The sequence below is a fragment of the Muscardinus avellanarius genome (assembly GCF_963383645.1).
Source record: "Muscardinus avellanarius genome assembly, chromosome: 15".
Lineage (NCBI taxonomy): Eukaryota > Metazoa > Chordata > Mammalia > Rodentia > Gliridae > Muscardinus > Muscardinus avellanarius.
In genome coordinates, this window is record NC_137801.1 from 87,382,490 (window position 1) to 87,404,641 (window position 22,152).

General features: G+C 50.8%; 1 protein-coding gene across 3 annotated transcripts; it reads right to left on the minus strand.

The window, feature by feature from the left end:
• Window positions 1-454: 454 nt before the first annotated feature.
• On the minus strand, window positions 455-21,167 carry POLR1B (RNA polymerase I subunit B; the record flags this gene model as incomplete). 3 transcript variants are annotated; one of them, XM_080711904.1, is made up of 15 exons in its annotated part: window positions 455-1,337; window positions 2,297-2,550; window positions 3,151-3,347; window positions 5,371-5,527; window positions 5,973-6,143; window positions 8,389-8,522; window positions 9,527-9,808; window positions 13,911-14,082; window positions 14,557-14,728; window positions 15,790-16,013; window positions 16,587-16,723; window positions 17,854-17,986; window positions 18,351-18,497; window positions 18,825-18,992; window positions 20,991-21,167. In XM_080711904.1, 15 exons carry the CDS (start codon window positions 21,165-21,167, stop codon window positions 455-457), a joined length of 3,408 nt encoding a protein of 1,135 aa, XP_080568030.1. The 3 variants fall into 3 exon arrangements, with proteins under 3 accessions (XP_080568030.1, XP_080568031.1, XP_080568032.1); XM_080711905.1 differs by lacking the exon at window positions 18,825-18,992; XM_080711906.1 differs by lacking the exons at window positions 8,389-8,522; window positions 9,527-9,808; window positions 13,911-14,082 and having other exon boundaries at window positions 5,973-6,161; window positions 14,551-14,728.
• Window positions 21,168-22,152: the final 985 nt, after the last annotated feature.

The following is a 22,152-nucleotide window of genomic DNA, read 5'->3' on the forward strand; positions in this document are numbered from 1 at the left end:
TATGTTATTTACCTTGACAGGTGATGGCATCACAGGCTGTGACGTTCAAATTAATCCATCAAATTGCGTACATTAAGTGTGTATCGTTTTATTGTAACAATTATACTTCACCAAAGTTGTTAAAATTATGTCCGCTAATTTGCTTTCTTGTATGTAATCATAAGAATAAAACACCACCTGTGTGGCTCGCATCTCACCGCTCCGTTGGGGATGGACTCTGAGCAGGGAATAGGGGAGCTTGGGGCTGGAAAGGATACTTTTCCCTGTTTGATCTTGTGTTTATAAGACATATGTGGACTTTGTAAACAGACATACCAAAGACTCAGAAACTTTGAACTCTGGTCTTCAAGTATTAACACCCTTGAGAAACCAGGAGCGACCTGACAGTAACTGATCTTCACTGAACTGCAGCTCCATCCCGTCCAGCTCCCTGACCCAGACGGCCAGCGCCCAGCTAAACGACGTCCAGTTTCACCTTGATGTTCATAGCTGCCAGCTCAGCTACAAAATACCGGAAGACGTAAGGCACAGAGACAGTGTCAATGGTGTCGCTACGGTTACAAAGAGTACAGTTGTATTTCCTGTTGCGCATGGCAGACCATGAGGGAGGGGGCTTCTCCAGCAGCGGCGAGAGCAGGCTGCCGCACTGCACGCACACGTGGGCCACCGAGCGGTCGGAGCAGTTGAAGAGGCGGTCGTGGAGGAGAAAGGACGTACCGTGGGCCAAGAGGGCATCGCGCTCCATTTCCCCAAATCGGATCCCCCCCTGCACATTTCTGCCCCCGATAGGCTGGTTGGTGACTTTGTCCCTGGCGCCTGTCGTTCTAACTTGAAATTTGTCCGACACCATGTGGCGCAAGCGCTGATAATAAACCACACCTATGAAGATGTCCGCTTCCAGCTCCACCCCGCTGATGCCGCTGTACAGCCTCTCGGTACCGTAGAAGTTGTAGCCAGCAGCCCTCAACATCTCACCGAAGTACTCGAGCGCCGAGTTCTCCTCGGTGAAGGTGAAGGGAGTGGCATCGTGGCAGAGGCCGTGCAGAGCCGCGGACTTCCCAGCCATGCTCTCAATGAGCATGCCGATGGTCATGCGGGACGGGAAGCCATGAGGGTTGAACAGAATGTCAGGCACCATCCCGCTCTCCGTAAAAGGCATGTCCTCGGCCGGCCACAACCTGCTCAAAATGCCCTTCTGCCCGTGGCGGCTGGCGAACTTGTCGCCGATGGTTGGGTTCCGGGGCACACGGGTGGTGATGCAAATACACTTGAACCTCCCACTCCCGCCGTCGTTGCTGCACACCTTGATGTTGTCCACAACGCAATTTTCTTTACTCCTAAGAAAAAAGTCACATCAAAAGTTAAGTGCTTTGTTTAAGTGTACAGAGAAGTTTTACTGACAAAATTAGCGATTCTAAGGATTATCTGTAGCACGTGTTTATAATCCCAGTACTCAGGAGGCTGAGAAAGGAAGACCTTGTTTCAAAAACAAAAATTAAAATAGGGATGGGAGGCCAGGCGCGGTGGCGCACGCTTGTCATCCCCACACTTGGGAGGCGGAGACAGGAGGATCCCGCAGGTTCGAAGCCAGCCGCACACGCTGGCTTAGGAGACCCTGTTTCTAAATAAAAATATAAAAATAGGTCTGGGAGTGTAGCCCGGAGGTAGAAGGGCTTCCAGGAACCCCAGTACCACCAAAATAAATAAATAAGCAAGTAAGTAAATAAAATAGGGATGGAAAGCCAGGCGTGGTGGCACATGCTTGTAATCTCAGCATTTGGGAGGCTGAGACTGGAGGATCGTGGTTCGCAGACAGCCTCAGCTATTTAGTAAGGCCCTCCGCAACTCAGTGAGACCCTCTTTCAAAATAATTTAAAAAAACAGGGCAGGGGGTATAGATCGGAGGTTAAATGCCCCTGGGTTCTACCCCCAGACCTGCAAAAAAAAAAAAAAAAAGTGAGTATACCTTGGAAGTAGAATGCCCCTGAGTTCAAGCCCCAGTATCTCACACACCCACACCCACACAAAAAATATGTTAAGTCACTCAATAGAAACAGAGTTGGCATTCTTAAATGAACAAACAGGCTGAGATCGGAGGATGACAGGTTCACAGCTCAGCAATTTCGTGAGACCCTATTTCCAGATAAAAGAATAGGCAGAATGCCTCTGGGCTGCTCCCTCAGTACCACCAAAAACACCCAAAAAACAACAACAAAAAAACGAAAGTCAACTTCCATTAAAATCCAAGCACCTCCACTGAGGAAGCCTTCGACAAACCCCACTGCGCCCGGCTTACTTGTAGTAGACCACGAAGCTCTCCCCGGTGCTGAGGTTGAGGTAGCCGTAGTACGGATCTCCATGCTGCAGTTTGGCTCCGATAAACGGCAACCCATCGTCATCCAACTTCTGCAGAGTCCGCGGGTCCCCGGGCTTGACTCCAAACACCAGACTGTCATCGCCTTGCTTAATCTTTTCCGAGAGGTCGATGAACTCTGACTTGTAGACGCTCCCATGGGCAAAGCCTCGCTCCCAAGAAGCCTTGTTTACAATCTGTGAGGGCAAAGGTGCAGTAAGAACCCCGGCTAGCTGGGCGCTTCAAAATGAAACCAGTCAGGACCGTATGAATACTTGGTTTGGACTTCAAATTTCAAACTCTCCCCACACTTTGCAAACCACCAATACTATTAAAAACCAGATACAAGCTGGGCATGGCGATATACTCTTGTAGTCCCTGTACTTGGGAGGCTGAGATAGGAGGATCACAGGTTCGCAGCCAGCCTCAACAATTTAGTGAGGCCACCTGCAACTTAGACCCTGTTTCAAAATAAAGAATAAAAAACAGGGCTAGGGTTTGGCTTGGAAGTAGGATGCTCTTGGGTTCAATCCCCAGTAAGGCAAAACAAAAAACCCAGACAGATAAATGGCCTAAGACCTAGTCACACATCAAAGACCACACTCCCTCAGCATCTACTCGTTCTGTGCACCCAAATATGGATGACACCCACACGCATGAACACTTAGTGTGTCCTGTAAGACCTACCCGCTTTCAACTGACCAGGAACTAACCATTTAACAGAACACTAGCTTCTTGGGGACAAATGAATATTCCTTAGGCAGCCTTGAGCCCACGAGGCCAGCCAAGGCCCTCACCATGGCGTCCTCCATGTCGTAGCCCGTGTAAGAGATCACAGCCACGATGGCATTCGTCCCGATCGGATAATTGTCCATGTTGTAGTAGTCGTACATGGACGGCCGCACCAGAGGACTCTGAGGAGTCTGGAGGCGATACAGCTTGTTATCCGACCGGTGTTGAAAGGTGAACAGCGGAAAGCCCATGGTCTGCTTACCTGTGGGAGACAGCACCTCAGCATGCGCTTGCAATTACAGGGGTGTTAAAAGAGGCAAGCAGCTGGGCGTGGTGGTGCACGCTTGTAATCCCTGCATTTGGGAGGCTGAGACAGGAGGAGCGCGGTTCGTGGACAGCCTCAGCTACTTAGTGAGACTCTGCTTCAAAGTGAAGAATAAAGCCGGGCGTGGTGGCGCACGCTTGTAATCCCTGCGCTTGGGAGGCAGAGACAGGAGGATCGCGCAGGTTCGAAGCCAGCCGCGTGCGCTGGCTTAGGAGACCCTGTTTCCAAATAAAAATGTAAAAATAGGTCTGGGAGTGTAGCCCGGAGGTAGAAGGGCTTCCAGGAACCCCAGTACCACCAAAAAAAAAAAAAAAAAAAAAAAAAAAAAAAAACACAAAGTGAAGAATTAAAAAATAGGGCAGGGGGTTAAGCTCGGAGGTCAAATGCCCCTGGATTCCACCCTCAGACCCGCAAAAAAAAAAAAAAAAAAAAAAAAAAAAAAAAAAAAAAAAAGAGGCGAGCACCTAGATGTTCCTGGAAGAGAATGAGCAAGCCATGGAGCAGCGGCCCCACTGCAGGCGGCACTGGCTGCGGGGCTGGGCAGCAGGACGCGCCGAGCACACGGCTCCTGAGCCCGACGCCCAGCACGCACGTAACGGAAGCATGGAAAGGGACAGAAGCCACACAAACTACTGAATGTCACTACTTGGGGAAAAGAGGGGGAAGGTGGATGGTAACTATTATCCAATTCCTTTGTCACACAGAGGAAAGGTCACTATTTGTAAATTTGGGGTAGCAGAATATAACAGTACAGGTAAAATGTACTCCTTCATGGTACAAAGAATCATTTCAGAAAAAGTGATTTTAAAAACTAAACTATAGCGGGTATGATGGCGCACGCTTGTAATCCCAGTACTTGGGAGGCTGAGACAGGAGGATCACAGGTTCGTGGCCAGCCTCAGCTAGTCAGTGAGGCCCTCCACAACTTAGAGTCTGTTTCAAAATAACAAACAGAAAACTAGACTGGGGTAGAATGCCCCTGGGTTCAACCCTCAGTTCTGAAGAAAAAAATAACCAAAACCAAAAAATAAAGTATAGCTGGGCTCAGTAAGCACACTTAGTGAGGCTCTATTTCAAAATAAAAAATAAAAAATAGGAAGCCAGGAGTGGTGGTGCATGCTTATAATCCCAGCACTTGGCAGGCTGAGACAGGAGGATTGCAGGTCCATGCACAACCTCAGCTACATAGCGAGGCCTTTCGCAATTCGGTGACACCGCTTCAAAAATAAGACTAAAAAGAGAGCTTGGGGTATAGCTCGGAGGCAGAATGCCCATGGGTTCCATCTCCAGTACAGAAAAACAAAGCTACACTAAAAACCTAAAATTACATATACATAATGTAATATTTTTAAAAATATAGGAGACCTATGACTTTCACAATTACAGAGGCTGCTTCTACAAACCACCCTCAACACTAAGATCCAAGGGGGAAAAAACCCCAACAAATTACACAAATTTACTAGCTAAAGCTCTGGAGAGTAAAAATTATAGCTAAACTAATGGAGGATTACAGGTTTGAGGACAGCCTCAGCAAGTAGCGAGATTCTCATGAACCTAGTGAGACCCTGTTTCAAAAATTAAACAAACAGGGCTGGGGTATAGCTTGGAGGCAGAATGCCCGGGGCTCCATCCCCAGTAGCGTGCACACAAGGGCATCCATGCTCCATTTCCTGATTTGGGGAGTCACCCGTGGGCCACAGGGCCAGCCCTGGCCAGGCCCACAGGCCGCGTCTGCAGCACACCTCCAGGTGGAGACAGCCGCTGGGCAACGCTAGTGGCTAGATATGGCAAGTTCTTTGCGCTACTCTTGCAACTTTTCTGAGCTAGAAGAATCCTCAGAACCCAAAGTTGCGGGCTGGGGGTGGGTCTCGGGTAGAGTACTGGCCTAGCACCCATGGGCCTGGGCTCGACACTCAACCACAGCACCCCAGAAGGAAAGCAGGAAGCCCACGCGCCTCACCCATCTGGCACTGGTACATGTTCCGAGGACTCTGGTTGTGGTCGGAGAAGGGGATGAAGTTGGCGATGACGCTCAGCAGGCCGTGGGGGAAGAGCTCCTGGTGCGTGGTGACGCCAGCAGACACCTCGTCCTCAAAGATGGCAATGTTCATGAAGAGCTATGGAGGAGGAAGGGGAGGACGCTGCAGGCACCAAGGAGCAGGCTGCTAAGCACACTCCAGCCGCAGCACCCCCAGCGGCTTGGCAGGAGGCCGCGGGGATCTGCGGGGTAGCAGACCCTGCATCACACAGGTCCAACCGTGACGGGAGGAGGAGGAGAGAGCTCTGAGCAGCACCAACCGTGGTTCTGCACTGTGAGGAGGTGCATAAAGCCCGAGAGTGAGCAGCGGATGCTCCCACCGCGCCCGCGGGCGGAGGCGGTGCCAGGAGCTCCGCCAGGGGCAGGCAGGAAGGCAGGTCCGTGGCCCTGCGTGGTGCCGACCACAGAAGGACGGAAGTTAAGCTTTGGCTGTTTGGGTGGAGTGATCACACCACCTCGCTCAGCCTCCGGAAGCTGTCTGCTGGACAAGCTCCAAGACCCACCACCAGGCACACTGCACACACCTGTTCCATCGGGCCGATAAGTTCTTCCTTGCCCAATTCCAAGTTCTGCACGGGCCGCACCAGTCTGCAGGGCGTGGTAAAAAGGAACAACCCCGGGTACAGACCTGGCTTCCCTGTCATGGGGACAAGGGCCACCTCCATCCAGGGAGGAACTCGTTTTTCCTTCAGCACCTGTTTCAACAGGAGAATCTGATGAAGATGAAGCGTATGTGTCACATCCTTTTACTCACCGACACGAACGGCGCGTATATGGGGAAGAACAGCGTCAACTCAGCAAGACCCTGCTTCACAGTAAACAAACAAAACAGGGCTGACGGTACAGGTGTATCCCAGAGGTGCAATGCCCCTGGGCTCAATCCCTAGCACACACACACAAAAGGAAGGTGGGCACTGAAGAGTGAACTCAGCATTCTCCTGCAGCCACGCCTTCCAGCCCTATTTTCTTTTTATTTGCAAACAGGGTCTCACTAGGTTGAAGAGAGTCTCACTACTTGCTGAGGCTGTCCTCAAACCTGCGATCCTCCTGTCCTAGCCTCCCAAGAACTAGGATTACAAGCATGGGTCATCATGCCTGGCTCTAGTTTTACTTTTATTAAACATATCACATTGTGAAAAGGCCCTTCTGCATGGGAATGGGACAAAACCATATGACAAACTATTCAACGACTGCTGGGCAAAGTGGGAAAAACACTAAACTCTGTGTGTGTGTGTGTGTGTGCGCGCGCACACGCGCGTGTGCATGATACAGGGGATGGAACCCAGGGGCATCCTACGTGAGATATATATATATATATTTTTTGAAACAGGGTCTCCCTAGGTTGCAGAGGGCCTCACTAAGTTGCTGAGGCTGGTGGCAAACCTGAGATCCTCCTGTCTCAGCCAGCCTCGGCTAATTAGTGAGGCCCTTTGCAACTCAGTGAGACCCTGTTTCAAAATAAAGAATAAAAAATAGGGCTGGGGTATAGCTCGGAGGTAGAATGCCCCTGGGTTACATCCCCAGTACTGGAGGGAAAAAAAAAGGAAGGAAATTCTGACACATGATATCCAGACTGTATCACTCTCAAAGACATAAGCCATGTCCAATAATTAGCCACAAAAAGACATTGCAGGTGTCCTCTATACAAGATACAGTGGTCAAACCCACAGACAGAAGTAGACTAGCGGCTGGCAGACATCAGTGAGGAGACTGAAGCGTGCTGCTGGCGAGCCCAGGGCTCTGCAGGGGTGCTGCAGAGCTGCAGCTTTAAGAAGGCTCAAGTTGCCGGGCGTGGTGGCACGCGCTTGTAATCCCAGCATTCGGGAGGCTGAGACCAGAGGATGGCGGTTGATGGGCAGCCTCAACTACTTAGTGAGGCCCTCTGCAATTCAGTGAGACCCGGTTTCAAAATAAAGAATAAAAAATAGGGCAGGGGGTGTGGCTCGGAGGTCGAATGCCCCGGGTTCCATCCCAGACCTGAAAAAAAAAAAAAAAAAAAAAAAAAAAAGAAGGCTCAAGTGAGCTGGACACGGCGGCGCACGCCTGAGATCCCAGTACTTGGGAGACTGAGTCAGGAGAGTCACAGGTTCAAGGCCAGCCTTAGCTACTTAGTGAGACCTTGTTTCAAAACAAGAAAATCAAAAAGGACTAGTATAGCTCAGAGGTAGAATACCCCTGGGTTCAATCCCTAGTACAAAAACAACAACAACAAAAAAAAAACAGGTTAGCCAGGCGTGGTGGCGCACGCTTGTAATCCCCGTGCTTGGAAGGCTGAGACAGAAGGATCGCATGGGTTCAAAGCCAGCCTCGGCTACTTAGTGAGGATCTCAGGAACTTAGTGAGACTCTGTTTCCAATTAAAGTATAAAATAGGTCTGGGAGTAGCCGGGCGTGGTGGCGCACGCTTGTAATCCCCGCGCTTGAGAGGCAGAGACAGGAGGATCGCGCAGGTTCGAAGCCAGCTGCGCGCGCTGGCTTAGGAGACCCTGTTTCCAAATATAAAATGTAAAAAGAGGTCTGGGAATGTAGCCCGGAGGTAGAAGGGCTTCCAGGAACCCCAGTACCACCAAAAAAAAAAAAAAAAAAAAAAAAAGAGGTCTGGGAGTACAGCCTGGAGGTAGAAAAGCCTCTGGGTTCCACTCCCAGTACCACCACCACCAAAAAAAAAAAAAAAGAATAAAATAGCGCGGGGGTATAGCCAGGAGGTAGAACACTGCTGATTCCAATCCTCAGCACCACACACACAAAGTTAAAACCTGTGAAGACCAGTAGACGAAGGGCTCAATAAAATCACCAGCAAATGCATGTGGCTTAGGTGTCATCACTGAAGCCAACCAACAAGGTCAACACAAGGAAAGACTCTCCCAGCAGAGGGCAGACAGGGTAGCCCCGGGGCCACCTCAACGCAAGGACTGAAAACCCAGGCCACGACTCCCATTACCTTAAAATGCCGGAGAGACTCTGCGATGCCAGGAGCAAGGTCCTTGTCCACCCAGCCCACCAGGAGGCCGTCCAGCAGGACAGGGTAGCACTCGCTGTGCGGCCGGTGTGGTGCCGCATCAACAGGAGTGACCCCTGGGAAGGGAACAGACAGAATGAGCGCGCAGTCCCTCCCCTGGCTGCGGCAACGGCCCACGCTTAGTATCTAACTGCCGTCTCTAGCGCACGCGGGCTTTGGTTGCTTCACATACACAGCACTTAGGCAGGGCGCTGCCTGTCAGGAGACTGACTCGGGGACAGACTTGGGGCTTCCCACTGTACACCGCCTCCCGGGATTACAGCCACGTCATCCATGACAAGCACGGTGGCTTATATGCTCATTTCTGAGCCACGTAAACATTTGTTTTCCCCAAAAAATCTAGTTACATTTTTTTTTTTTTTTGGTGGTACTGGGGTTCCTGGAAGCCCTTCTACCTCCGGGCTACACTCCCAGACCTATTTTTACATTTTCTTTTCTTTTTTTTTTTGGTGGTACTGGGGTTCCTGGAAGCCCTTCTTCCTCCGGGCTACACTCCCAGACCTATTTTATATATTATTTTTATTTGGAAACAGGGTCTCTTATGCCAGCGTGGCTGGCTTCGAACCTGCGTGATCCTCCTGTCTCCGCCTCCCAAGCGCGGGGATTATAAGCGTGCGCCACCACGCCCAGCAATCTAGTTACATTTGAGCCTCATTATCTGCAGATTCATATTCACAAATCTGCCTATTTGCTACATTATTTTTAATTACAAAATTAATACTATGGGCACCATCAACCAATGGCCTGGGTTCAATGCCCCCGAAAGTTACATGATAGCTTCTACATACATTTAATACTAATTGCTGCTAAACTTTTAAGTTTTGGCTTTTCTTAAAATTGAAAAGAACATAACATTTAATTTCTTTTTCTATCTCCAACAAATGCATTTATGTTCTATTAATAAGCCAAGAGATAGCACCACTCCTGTAAGAATGAAAAAGGATTTTTCCAAGAATTCTCTGCTGAATCACTCAAAGGAGCAGAATTTAATGGTCTGCACCTGTTTTCTGGTGTAAACTATAAAATCAAACAAGCCCACTTATTCCTGCACACCACGTACCCAAGCTACAGAGCAAAGCTGGAATAGGTGTCGTGTATGCCAGCTGCGTGACCACCTCGCACGTGGCAGTCAGGTGGTTCAGCAGCCCACAGGGCGCCCCGTCTGGGGTGTGCACGGGACACAGGAAGCCCCAGGATTCTGGCAGCAGCTTGCGGACGGTGGTGGTCCTCATCTTGGCGAAGTCAGCTCCTCTGTGCACACAGCGGAAATGGGAGAGGTAGCGTATGAAGTTCAGCTTATCAGCCACAACGCACAGCCCAGAGTCTTGCAGGAAGCCCAGACCTTCATAAAAGGAAAGGCACTAAGAAACACGCCCAACTTTCAAAAATCAAACAAACAAAAAACAAATGTCTACTTTTGAGGCTCTGATGATAAGACCTCAGAAACTCAGGGTGGGTTATTGTAACATTTAAACATTTACTGATGACAGAAAATAATTTTGTGGGTTTGCAGATGGAACCCAGGGGCATTTGACCTCCAAGTTACATCCCCTGCCCTATTTTTTATTCTTTTATTTTTGAAACAGGGTCTCACTAAGTTACTAAGTTGCAGAGGGCCTCTAAGTAGCTGAGGCTGCCTGCAAACCATAATCCTCTGGTCTCAGCCTCCAAAATGCTGGGAAGACAGCGTACACCCCCACGCCCAGCTAGAAAATAATTTTTTTTTTTTTTTTTGGTGGTACTGGGGGTGGAACCCAGGAGCTTTCTACCTCCCAGACCTATTTTATACTTTATTTGTAAACAGGGTCTCACTAAGTTGCTGAGAGCCTCACTAAGTAGCTGAGGCTGGCTTCGAACCCGTGCGATCCTCCTGTCTCAGCCTCCCAAGCGCGGGGATTACAAGCGTGCGCCACCATGCCCAGCCTAGAAAATAATTTTTAAATCCCCAGGCTTCATAAATCCTATTGGCTCCTACCTATCTTTTCTACCTACCTCCTTTGCTGGAGAACATTAAGAGTAAAAAAATAGTAAGCCATGGTGCTGGGGCCAACAGCTGGCATTGGAGCCTTCTGTGAGGCAAGGCCATTATTGAGGGCTCCGAGGCCGGGATCGGAGCCTGCCGAGGGGTTAGGCCGGTGCCGGGGCCACTGGCCAGCATCAGAGCCTTCCGTGAGGCAAGGCCACTATTGAGGCCTCTGAGGCTGGGATTGGAGCCTGCCGAGGGGTTAGGCTGGTGCTGGGGCCAGCGAGGCTGGGATCAGAGCCTGCTGAGGGGTTAGGCCAGTGCCAGGGCCAGCGGCTGGCATCGGAGCCTTCCGTGAGACAAGGCCGCTATTGAGGCCTCCGAGGCCGGGATCGGAGCCTGCCGAGGGGTTAGGCCGGTGCTGGGGCCAGCGAGGCTGGGATCAGAGCCTGCCGCGAGGCAGGACCGGTGCCGGGGTCTCAGAGGCCGGGATTGGAACCTGCTGAGGGGTTAGGCCAGTGCCAGGGCCAGTGGCCGGCATCGGAGCCTTCCATGAAGCAAGGCTGCTACTGAGGCCTCCGAGGCCGGGATCGGCTAAGATCGGAGCCTGCCGTGAGGAAGGCCGGTGCTGGGGCCTCTGAGGCCGAGATCGGAGCCAGCTGAGGGGTTAGAACAGTGTCGGGGCCAGCGTGGCCAGAACCAGGGCCTCCCATGAGGCACGGCTGCTGCTTGAGCCAGCGAGGTCTGGATCAGTCCACCGGGTAGCCAGTCCACTACTGGGCCGTCAAGAGTGGGATCGGTATTTGCAACGCGGCATGCACAGAGAAATATCACAGAAAATTAAAACCAGATGCTTCCCCTAATCAGCAATAACTAGGAGGAAAGGGGCAACAGGAAGTGGTCGAGCTATAGAAAGGGCCCTATAGTGAAGCAACTAAGGTGACCAATCAGAGGGTATGGAATAGGGGAGGATGGAGCCTCTTTAAAAAGCAGGAGGTACATAAACATATGTATCAAAGTTAATCACCAAACAAGCATGGGATCCAGGGAGGGGGAGGGAATGGGATGGGGACTGGATGAGGGCTAATTGGATGATGTGTGCTTGTATATCCTCTCAAGTCTTGTATTCCAATATGATGTATGATTACAATGCACCAATAAAAAGAAATTTAAAAAAATACAGCTATATAGGGAGAATAGGTTCTAGTATAAAACATGTGACTACAGCTCACTACAACCTATTACATTTCTTATAAAGAAGTAGAGGACAAGAATTCAAAGGCTCCAAATATAAGCAAATGACAATGTATAAGAAAATAGAAATGCTGATTGACTTGATTTAACCATTACATGTTGTACATGTGTGTTGAACTATTACATTTTATCTCCTAAATAGGTAGTTATTCTATGTCAATTAAAAATAATTAAAAAAAAATAGTAAGCCACGCATGTAATAGTAAGCACAATAGTAAGCGCACACCTGCACCCCCAGTACTTGGGAGCCTGAGAAAGAATCACAGGTTCAAAGCTTCAGCAACTCGGTGAGAACTTGTCCAAATAAAACTAAGCCGGGCGCGGTGGCGCACGCTTGTCATCCCAATACCTGGGGTGGCTGACTTAGGAGGATCTGGGTTCAGGCCAGCCTCAGCTACTTAGTGAGGCCCTCTGCAACTTAGTGAGACCCTATTTCAAAATAAAAGAATAAAAAAATAGGACTGAAGGTGTAGCTCAGAGGCAGAATGCCCCTGGGTTCAATCCCCAGTACCATAAAAAAAATTAAAACAAAACAAACCCAAGTAAGGCTGGGTATAACTCAAAGGTAGAACACTTCAGCTCAGCTGGGTGTGGTGGCGCACACTTGTAATCCTAGTACTTTGGAGGCTGAGACAAGAGGATCGCAGGTTCAGGGCCAGCTTCAGCTACTTAGTGAGCCCATCTGCAACTTAGTGAGACCCTTTTCAAAATAAAGGAATAAAATAGGGCTTGGGGTGTAGCTCAAAGGTAGAATGCCCTTGGGTTCCACCCACAGTACCAAAGAAATAAAAAAAGGAACACCCCAGTTCAATTCCCAGTGCCCCTGCCACATAAAAACTAAATTCATCTGCATGCTCTAGAAAACAAATGCACATCTGTTAACATGCAAACAGAACAATCTACACCAGCAGTACTTTGTTTTATTAAAAAAAAAAAGAGAGAGAGAAAAAGAAAAAGAAAAACCCTTCTGGATCCCAATTGCCACTTAAAAAAAAATTTCCCAGGTTTAGTAATGGGCACAAAGAGCAAGCATTCCAGACATCCTGTCAGGTTATCCTTCCTCAGACACCTAAGTGGTCTTTAGTTTTCTAAAATGTGAAGAAATATGTTTGGTGATTAGGACTGGATTTACACTCCACAGACACCTTGTGTAAAGCCCTTCAGACCAACAGATACTTGTCAAAATTCACCATTACAACGAAATCTGCCTTCAGCAGAAGTGAGTTTACTTTTTTTTTTTTGCGGGTCTGGGGATGAAACCCAGGAGGATTCGACCTCCGGGCTGCACCCCCAGCCCTATTTTGTATTCTTTATTTTGAAACCAGGTCTCACTGCGTTGCAGAGAACCTAAGTAGCTGAGGCTGTCCGCGAACCGCGATCCTCCGGTCTCAGCCTCCCGAGTGCTGGGATTACAAGCATGCGCCACCACGGCCCGCAAAAAGCGAGTTTACTTTTAAAAAGAACCTCCCAAGGTAGACTTGGTGGCAAATGTGTGTAATTCTGGTACTTAGGAGGCTGATACAGAAGGATCACAGGTTCGAGCCTAGCCTCAACAACTTAGCAATGCCCTTAGCCGCTTAGCAAGACCCTAGTTCAAAATAAAAACTAGAAAGCTGGGCGTGGTGGCGCACGCTTGTAATCCCAGTACTTAGGAGGCTGAGACGGGAAGATTGCACAGGTTCGAAGCCAGCCTCAGCTACTTAGTAAGGCTCTCAGCAACTTAGTGAGAACCCTGCTTCCAAATAAAATAGGAGCCGGGCGTGGTGGTGCAGGTTTGTAATCCCAGCATTTGGGAGGCTGAGACCAGAGGATCGTGGTTCACAGACAGCCTCAGCTAAATAGTGAGACCCTCCGCAACTCAGTGAGACCCTGTTTCAAAATAAATAATAAAAAAATTGGGCAGAGGTGTAGCTCAAGAGGTCGAATGCCTCTGGGTTCCATCCCTAGACCCTCAAAAAAAAAAAAAAAAAAAAAAAGATCTGAAAATGTAGCTAGAGGTAGAAAGCCTCTGGGTTCCATCCCCAGAACCACACATTAAATAAATAAATAAATAAATAAATAAATAAATAAATAAATCTAGAACAGAGCTGGGGGTGTACCTCAAAGAGAGAATGACTATTTTCACTTCTCAGTACCAAAAAGAAAAAAAAATTCCATCAAAATCTAAATCTACATTATGCAAATAATTTGAAACATATAAAAGTCAAGTCTATCCACTCTATTTCACCTGTTTTTGAACGCAGATTTCCAGTAGCAAGAAGATATTCAAATGGTCTTGTAAGATCTGCTCCCATACTAAAAATCTTCATCAAATTTTCAGAGTTTATGGACACACCCGTCTTCTGAGCCTTCTTATCTAAAGCTATTTTAATAGACACTAACCAAGCTTCCATTTTTTCCTGAAATAAAAAATTTAAAATCTTAAATAGTACGTTTTAAGTGTCATAACTTTCATACTCATTCCCACCCAATCCGTACAGCCCTTACCAACAGCCTGACGACTTACACACTGGACATGGAAAACACATGAAGCACAACCCCGAGGACCGATCCCGTCCTGCTGTGGGCCAAGCCAGACAGCACGTGACAGCCAGGTGAGGCTTCTGCGCTGCCCAGCACGAGGACGTTCTGCAGGGAGATACTGTGGGGCTGCCTGTGCATCGTAGGATGCTCAGAGCATCCCTGCCTCTGCCCCATGTGCCAGCAGTTGTCTTTAGACTAACTATATAAAAATATTAAATGAATCTGTGAATCTGGAATAGGCTAGAATTCTTGATTAGGTCCCTTACTGTTGACTAGAAATTCTAATCCTTGCAGAAAAGCAACATCACTCCACGGCTGGCCCAGGTGACTGGGCAGCGGCGCACACTGACCTTCAGAAACATAAGGAAGAGCTGGCCAGGGGTGAGGACCTCCTGATTCACCAGACTGTCGGGGCTCTCCTCCAGGCACTCCCCTCTGGCCAACGCAAAGAGCTTCCGGGTCATGAGGCAAAGCAAATAGAACTTTTCAGTGCTGGACTTCAAGTGGATGCAGATGCACTGGCTGCAAGACAGAAAGAAATCTTAAAACAATCCAGTTGCTAGCCCTGCTCAGTGTCCTAATGATGAAGCTCCCTAACTCAGGTACACTTAAAACAAACATCCTTCCCCCCCAAAATTGTCCATGGCCAGCCTCAGCTACTTAGTGAGATTTTTTTTTTTTTTTTTTTTTTGGTGGTACTGGGGACGGAACCCTTCTACCTCTGGGCTACACTCCCAGACCCATTTTATATTTTATTTGGAAACAGGGTCTCTTAAGCCAGCGCGGCTGACTTTGAACCTGCGCGATCCTCCTGCCTCCGCCTCCCAAGCGCGGGGATTACAGCGTGCGTCCCCACGCCCGGCTAGTGAGATCTTTTGCAACTCAGTGAGACCTTGCTTCAAAATAAAGAATAAAAAATAGGGCTGGGGTGGGGGGCGTAGCTCAGAGGTAGAATGCCTCTGGGTTCCATCTCCTGTACCACGAAAAAAATGAATAAATAAAAATGCTAAAAACTGCTTTTCACCCTTACTGGCATTATTAGCAACAAAAGGTATTGTCACAAAGTCTAGAGCTGTGCCAGCCAGTGTAGCTAAGCTTAATTAAAATTGAGAACTTGGTCTCCCAGCTGCACCGGCCACATTTCCCATGTCACCAAGTGGCCTGTCGTGACACAGCGGACAGACTGGTCCAGAGCTGAGTGCTTGGATGGTGATACAGCCACCACACAAGACTCAGTCCTGCTTTGAGGCAACAGTGACCCGATCCCGGCAACAACTGGCACACCAAGGAACGCAGAGCCACTACGGCCTCATCAACCCGACAGGGTAAAATGTGAGCAAACCACCACTGGAGCGTCCAGTGTGTTACCGGATCAGTGTTCCTGAAGTCTGAAATTACTTCAGAATAACAGAAATACAATACAATGAACGAAACAACCAGACACAGAGAGGAAGGTGAGGATCCCACAGAGAGGAAGCTGGCCCCTACGGGATGCCCCGGCGACTGCATGCCAGGGTCCACGTGAGGGGCTGCCGCCGCCCTCCTCCCGATGTCCCCGCACAGGGGGTATGTGGGGGACGTACTCAAACAGGAACTCCGCTGCGTGCTGGTTGGAATACCAGTCGGGAAGGCTGAGCTTCACGCGGAAGCATTCGCCTAGGTAGCTGAGGACCTGTTTCTGTGTGGAGCAGCCCTCCTCCGTGACCAGCCGCAGCATCTGAGACACAGAGTTCCGGAAGAACGAGTCGTCCTCTTTCCCTTTGATGAGCTCCTGGAAAATCTGGTAATCAGAAAAGCTGACAAGAGCCTGCAACAGGAAGCGAAGACGTTTTCTTCTTAGTCACTGCCAGTAACAACCGAGCCATTACATTCACTCAATGACAATTCTCTCCTCTAATGATCTTATTCGCCCCCAAATTACCATTCCACTACAGCTCAAGGGGAGTCTTCAAAATAGAGCAGCCCTCTTGTGATGGCTGGCTGGCTGCCACGACCGCCACTTCCGGGCCATCACAAAGCTGCAGAGCCCTGCACACGCGAGGAGGCTCGCAGGCCCGGGCCACGGTGGCACCACGGACTCTAGGGAAGGTGGCTGGGAGGACTTGCCGGCCACAGCAGGCCTGCAGAGGTGGGTGGGCCCTCGGAACCTGGTCCAGTCTTCAACATGACGGCTACCTCCTAAGACACCCAGGCTAGAACTGCCCAGCCATGCCGCCCGCTCCTGGGCCAGCCCTGACTGCTGCCTGACAGCTCAGCTACCGGTTCCGAGACTGTTCCAGAGCAGTAGACAGCGGGCATTCAGCAGGAGTCGCCTAACCCCCACGCTACGCTACACTACCTACGAGTCTTCCCAACAAAGAAATGCATCCTCACGCCGTACCTTAAGCACAAACCCCAAGGGAAGGAAGAAGAGCTCTTTCCGGTAGATGAAATTCAGCATGACGGTGCCGTTCTCCACGTAGTGCAGGTTCATGTTGACGGCAGAGTGCTCCCCCCGCACGCAGCGCATCGACACACCTGCGGACGGGCGGCGCGTCAGCTCGGACATCTTTTTTTCTGAACTGCCACACTCGGATGTCATTCAAGCCAAATCATTGAGACAGCCAAGGCAGGCCGTTACGAATGTCTCTAGGCCTTGCCAAATGTCCTCTGGGCGCGAAACCGCCCTGCGCTGTGAAGCTGCAGTGTAAAGTAACTAAAACTGAACTCAACCAATCGTCCAAGACGCCGACTGGCCAGGGCCACACCTGACAGAACTTTCCATTAAAGAGCGGGGTCAGACAGCACGTCAGATCCCTACCACCCTCCCTGTGGAGTCTGGTCAAGAGATGGGGGTGCCACATAGAAGTTCAAACATAAGGAAGCAGAGCTTTAGACTCCAGACGACTTTGGCTTCAGACAAGGATTGCTAAAACACAGCGTGAGTGAAGCGCAAGGGACTAGACAGCTGGCGCCAAGCCGCGGCTCTTCCCTGGTGTCGTGCACGGCAAACCCCACGAAGTGACAAGGCTGGCTTTGGGGGTTTTGCCGTGCTGGGGATTGAGCCCAGGGGCAGTCTACCTCCAAACTATACCCCCAGCTTTATTTATTTAGGTGCTCTAGGTTGAACCCAGGGGATTCTGCCTCCAAGCCACACCCCCAGCCCTATTTAATTTTATTCTTTATTTTGAAACAGGGTCTCACTAAGTAGCTGAGGCTGGCCACAAACCTACTGCCTTAGCCTCCCAAGTACTGAGATTACAAGTGTGCACCACCGCACTCAACACAAGGCTGGTTTTTATCTCATGATACAAATAACTTTAACTGTAGGGTTGTCAGAGAACACTACGAACGGCCCTGAAGTCAGGCACTGTCACGGAAAGCGTCTGAGAAGAGGCCAGCTGTTTGATCAGCTAGAGACCTCGGGCAAATTCCAAGGCCCTGGCCACTGTTTTCAAATAAAATATAAAATGGGTCTGGGCGTGTAGCCCAGAGATAAAAAGCCCCTGGGTTTCATCCCCAGTACCACAAAACGACAACCACACACACCCATACACACACAAAAAAAGCACTATGGAAAAAATGAATTCTGTGTAGCTACGTCTATTTAATAAAGAAAATGGTTTACATTTTTCTAAAAAACCATTCCAGTAGTCACCCAAACTTACCAAACTGAGTATAGCCAGGCCCCCTGCTTTTCCACTTTGGTCTGACCGTTGCAATGGGGAAATTTCTCCGAGGCATAATTAACATTCGGATGACTTTTTCAATGCCGTTGATGATAAAATAGCCTCCCATTTCCTACAAAGAGACGGATCAGCATGTTAGGTGAGAGTGCAGGATGGACCACAGGCACACACCTCGCTAACCCACGCAGCATACAGGAGCAGCGCACGGAGGGACCTCAGGTGCGGGCCCACGGCCGCAAAAGGATGGGAGGGAACAGGGAGCTGCCCTCACCAGGCAGGCGCAGCCCAACTTGCCTTGCTGCCCCCAAATGACTTCAATCTCCAAAGAGAAGTTAGTGTGCAGACAAGACAGTAAAGCCCCACTTCACCACCCAGAAATCCGAGCAGACAAAACCTGGTTCCCACCAAGGAGCACCCTGCCTCCCACTCCTCCCAGCCCTGGCTACTTCCGGCCCACCGCCAGTACCCGCGATCACCTCTGCCTCCTCGTGGTGCTCAATTAGGGCTTGTGGGGAAAGGCCGTGCAAGTTGCAAAGCTTGGATTTCACCATGATGGGAACATAGCCGAGAAACTGCTTAATGACTCCCTTTGAGATTCCATTGACTGCCCAGCTGATATCAGCCTACATGAAAACAAGAGAAAAATGACCTAAGACACCGGGATCACGGCTACATGACTCTATGCCTTCGATTTAGACGACGGGACCTCTTAGGTGACCAAGAAAGCAGAATTATGAGCCAGGCTGGTGGCACACACCATAATCCCACTATTTGGGAGCCTGAGATGGGAGGACTGCAGGTTTGAGGCCAGCCTCAGCAACACAGCAAGATGCACCTGGATTCTATCCTAGGCCCAAAGGGGGTGGGAAGGAGGCAGAATTCTCACGTAAGCCTTATTAGGCATCTCCCATTCTCAAACATACAGCAAGAGCCCTGCGCCCGACACTCACCGTCAGCTTCCCACGGTAGGTGCTCCTTCGGCCCCGGCATTCGGCTGGATAAACGCTGAGCTCTTTGCAGATGGTCCCCTTTGGAACCGTGGGTGGAGTGATGACAGCATCCACGATAGTAAGAGAGATCCGCTCATCTTTGAAAAGAAATTCAAAGGAAGGGATCGCCTGAAATACAGTTCACACTATTCAGTCAATTTCTTGCATTTCCGAGGTGCTCTTCCTCAGACTAGCAACTCCCACGTGTTCTACGAGCACCGATGCCCACACGCCAACAATAACTCATCTGGAGAGGGCAGTGAAGGGCGTGGCGGTCCACTAACTCCTCTGGCCACCTGAAGACCATAACCCACAGCTAAGGATTATTTTGATTCCGCATCAAGTGTCAGATTCCGCAGCCGGCTACAGCAGTGGAAAAGCTCCTGTGCTCTGAACCAAGCGCCCCTCTTCACACATCTCATCGCCTCTATGCACAGCACAAGCAGGACTGCTGTGAACAGCGGAAGGGAGACAGCCCAATCAGGACCTGGCACCAAGCACCGCCCCTCCACGTGTCACCTCAGCCTCGCACTGACGCCGGCGCTGAGAAGGGAAGCCTTAGAGTTGGAGTCACAAGACCGCCAAAACAGAGCCAAGAAAATGACCAAGTCTAAACCTTTAAGCTGTTATCTCAAGCGGGTACTATTTTGAATTTATATTTAAAAATATATATTTAAATATATAAACTTAAAATTAAAACAAGCTTGGCGTGGTGACACATGCTTGTAATCCCAGCACTCGAGAGGTGAGACAGGAGGATGGATATTCATGGCCAGCCTCAGCTACTTAGTGAGGCCCTCTGCAACTCAGTGAAATCCTGTTTCAAAATAAAGAATAAGAAATAGGGCTGGGGGTATTGCTCGGAGGTAGAATGCCCCTGGGTTCCACCCCCAGCACTGAAAAAAAAAATTAGAAGAATTGCTTTCTCTCTCTCGCTCTTTTTTTTTTTTTTTTGTGTGTGTGTGTGTACCGGTACTGGGGATGGAACCCAGGGGCATTTCTACCTCCAAGCTACACCATCAGCCCTACTTTTTATTCTTTATTTTGAACCCGGATCTCACTGAGTTTTATTTATTTATTTTTATTTTTGGTGGTACTGGGGATGGAACCCTTCTATCTCCGGGCTACACTCCCAGACCTATTTTATATTTTATTTGGAAACAGGGTCTCTTAAGCCAGGAAGGCTGGCTTCAAACCTGCGCGATCCTCCTGTAATCCCCCAAGAGCAGGGATTACAAACGTGCGCCACCACGCTCGGCTAAGAGTTGCTTTCTCCAACCACAGATAGACTTTCCAAGTACAACCAGTTCTCAAATCCTAGACGAAACACAAGATGAGTTTCTGGAGGGTCTCCTGACATTGTTCAACTGCTCAATACTTAGCTCTGCTTTGGGTGTTTCTGTTTAAGGATGCTGTACTTAATATATGAGGATTCTAGTGAATCAGTAACACAGAACTCTTAGCAACACTAACTTATCTAACACATGTACTTTATTCTTAAAGCACAGCACAGCCTCTTGGAACACTAGTACTATGGTTGAGTGCCACTAAAATAGCAAAATCACCACCACCAGCAACAAAATGTGAAAAACATGCCACCGAACAGACAGCAAGGAGGAGGCTGGCTTCAGGTCGGAGCCTGAAACCAGGCACCGTTGTGGTCCTGCGCCTGACCCGAGGCTCAGTGTCACCCGGTGGCATGTTGGTGACACGCATTTGGAGATCACAGGTAAGTTTTAGCGAATAGGTGAATTTGCAAATATTGAATCCCCAAATAGTAAACGCCAATTGTATTCTGGAAAGATTAATGTGGCAGACGGATAAATTCGGACTCGCAGAATGGAGGCAAGCCAGGCGTGGTGGCGCGCGCTTGCAATCCCAGCACCGGAGAGGCTGGACCGGAGGATGGCGGTTCGAGGGCGGCCTCGGCTACGAAGCGAGGGCCCGGGCAACTCGGCAGACCTGGCGGCAGGCTGGGAAGGTAAGGCTTTGGGCGACTTGAGGCGCGGGCGCTGAGTGGCTGGGGGCACCTGAGGGGGCACCTCGAGACTCGCAGCGCCAGAAACTAAGGGGCGCGCGCCCACGTGCACGCGAGCGCCCCCCCCGCGGCCCCGCCGCCGCGCCCACCTGCACCGCGCGGCCGAGCCCGTCGCCCACGGCGTAGTTGAAGGAGTCCACGTGCGCCCGCGTCAGCTCCTGCAGGGCGGCCTGCTGCCGCTCGGGGGGCGCGCCGTAGCAGGGGGCGGTCAGGTGCCGCAGGCTGGGCCCGCCGGGCAGGCCCCGCCAGCCGCCGCCGGGCTCCATGTGCCCCGCGCGCCGCGCACCCGAGCAATGGCGGCGCCGGCCGCGCGGGCTGCCGGGAAGGGTAGTCCTCGCTGGCTCCGCCCCCCGACCCTCGCTTTATGGGGCCGGCCGGAAACCGAAGCCGCGGCGCGAGGGCGCCGGCCCAAACTGCAGGAAGCGGAAGCGCGGCGGCCCGGCCCCGCGCAGGTCGGACCCGCCCCGGCCCCGCCCAGTGACGTCAGAGGGCGCCGCCCGGCCCGGGGCCTTAGGACCGCGGGGGCGCGCTGTCTCCTCCCGGAGCGGTTTCGGATCTGCTGCTGATGCGGATCTGGGGGAGACACCCGCGGGAGTCTTGGCCCCAGAACAAAGCCCGGCGGGCCGGGCCCGCCCCATCTTCTGGGCCAAGTCCTGGGGCGGGCCTGGCTGGGGAGACCGGGCGGGGCGCCCCAGTGGGTTCGCAGCCTCCAGACCTTGGAGGGTCCGCGAGTCACGTGTCTCCCCAGAACGGCGCTGCGTCGGGGACCGGCTGCCGCTCCGAGCTTCCGCGTGTGCGCGCGCGCGTGTAACAGCTGTGCGGGGGTGTGGCCGCCTTAAAGGGCACGCGTTTAAAGCGCGTGCGTGCCTGTGATGGCAGGATTTAGGCTGAGAAGAGAGGATCTCAACTTCGAGCTAGCCTCGTCTACTTAGTGCAGCTCAGGGAGACCCTGGTTCAAAAATAAAGAATAAAAAATAGGGCAGGGGGTGTAGTCGGAGGCAGAATGCCGCTGGGTTCTACCCCCAGTACCGCACACCCAGAGTTGGGGGGTCAAAGAATATGCAAGGGGCCCATATGGCTCGCAAAGGCCTAGCCTACCTTCTGCGTGGCTGTTCCTGGGGAAGCCTACCTACCTCCGGGTAATGAGTAATGTCGTGGATTTATACTATTATTTTGCAGGTCTGGGCCTGGAACCCAGGGGCATGCTACCTCCAAGCCACACCCCCTGCACTATCTATTTATTCTTTACTT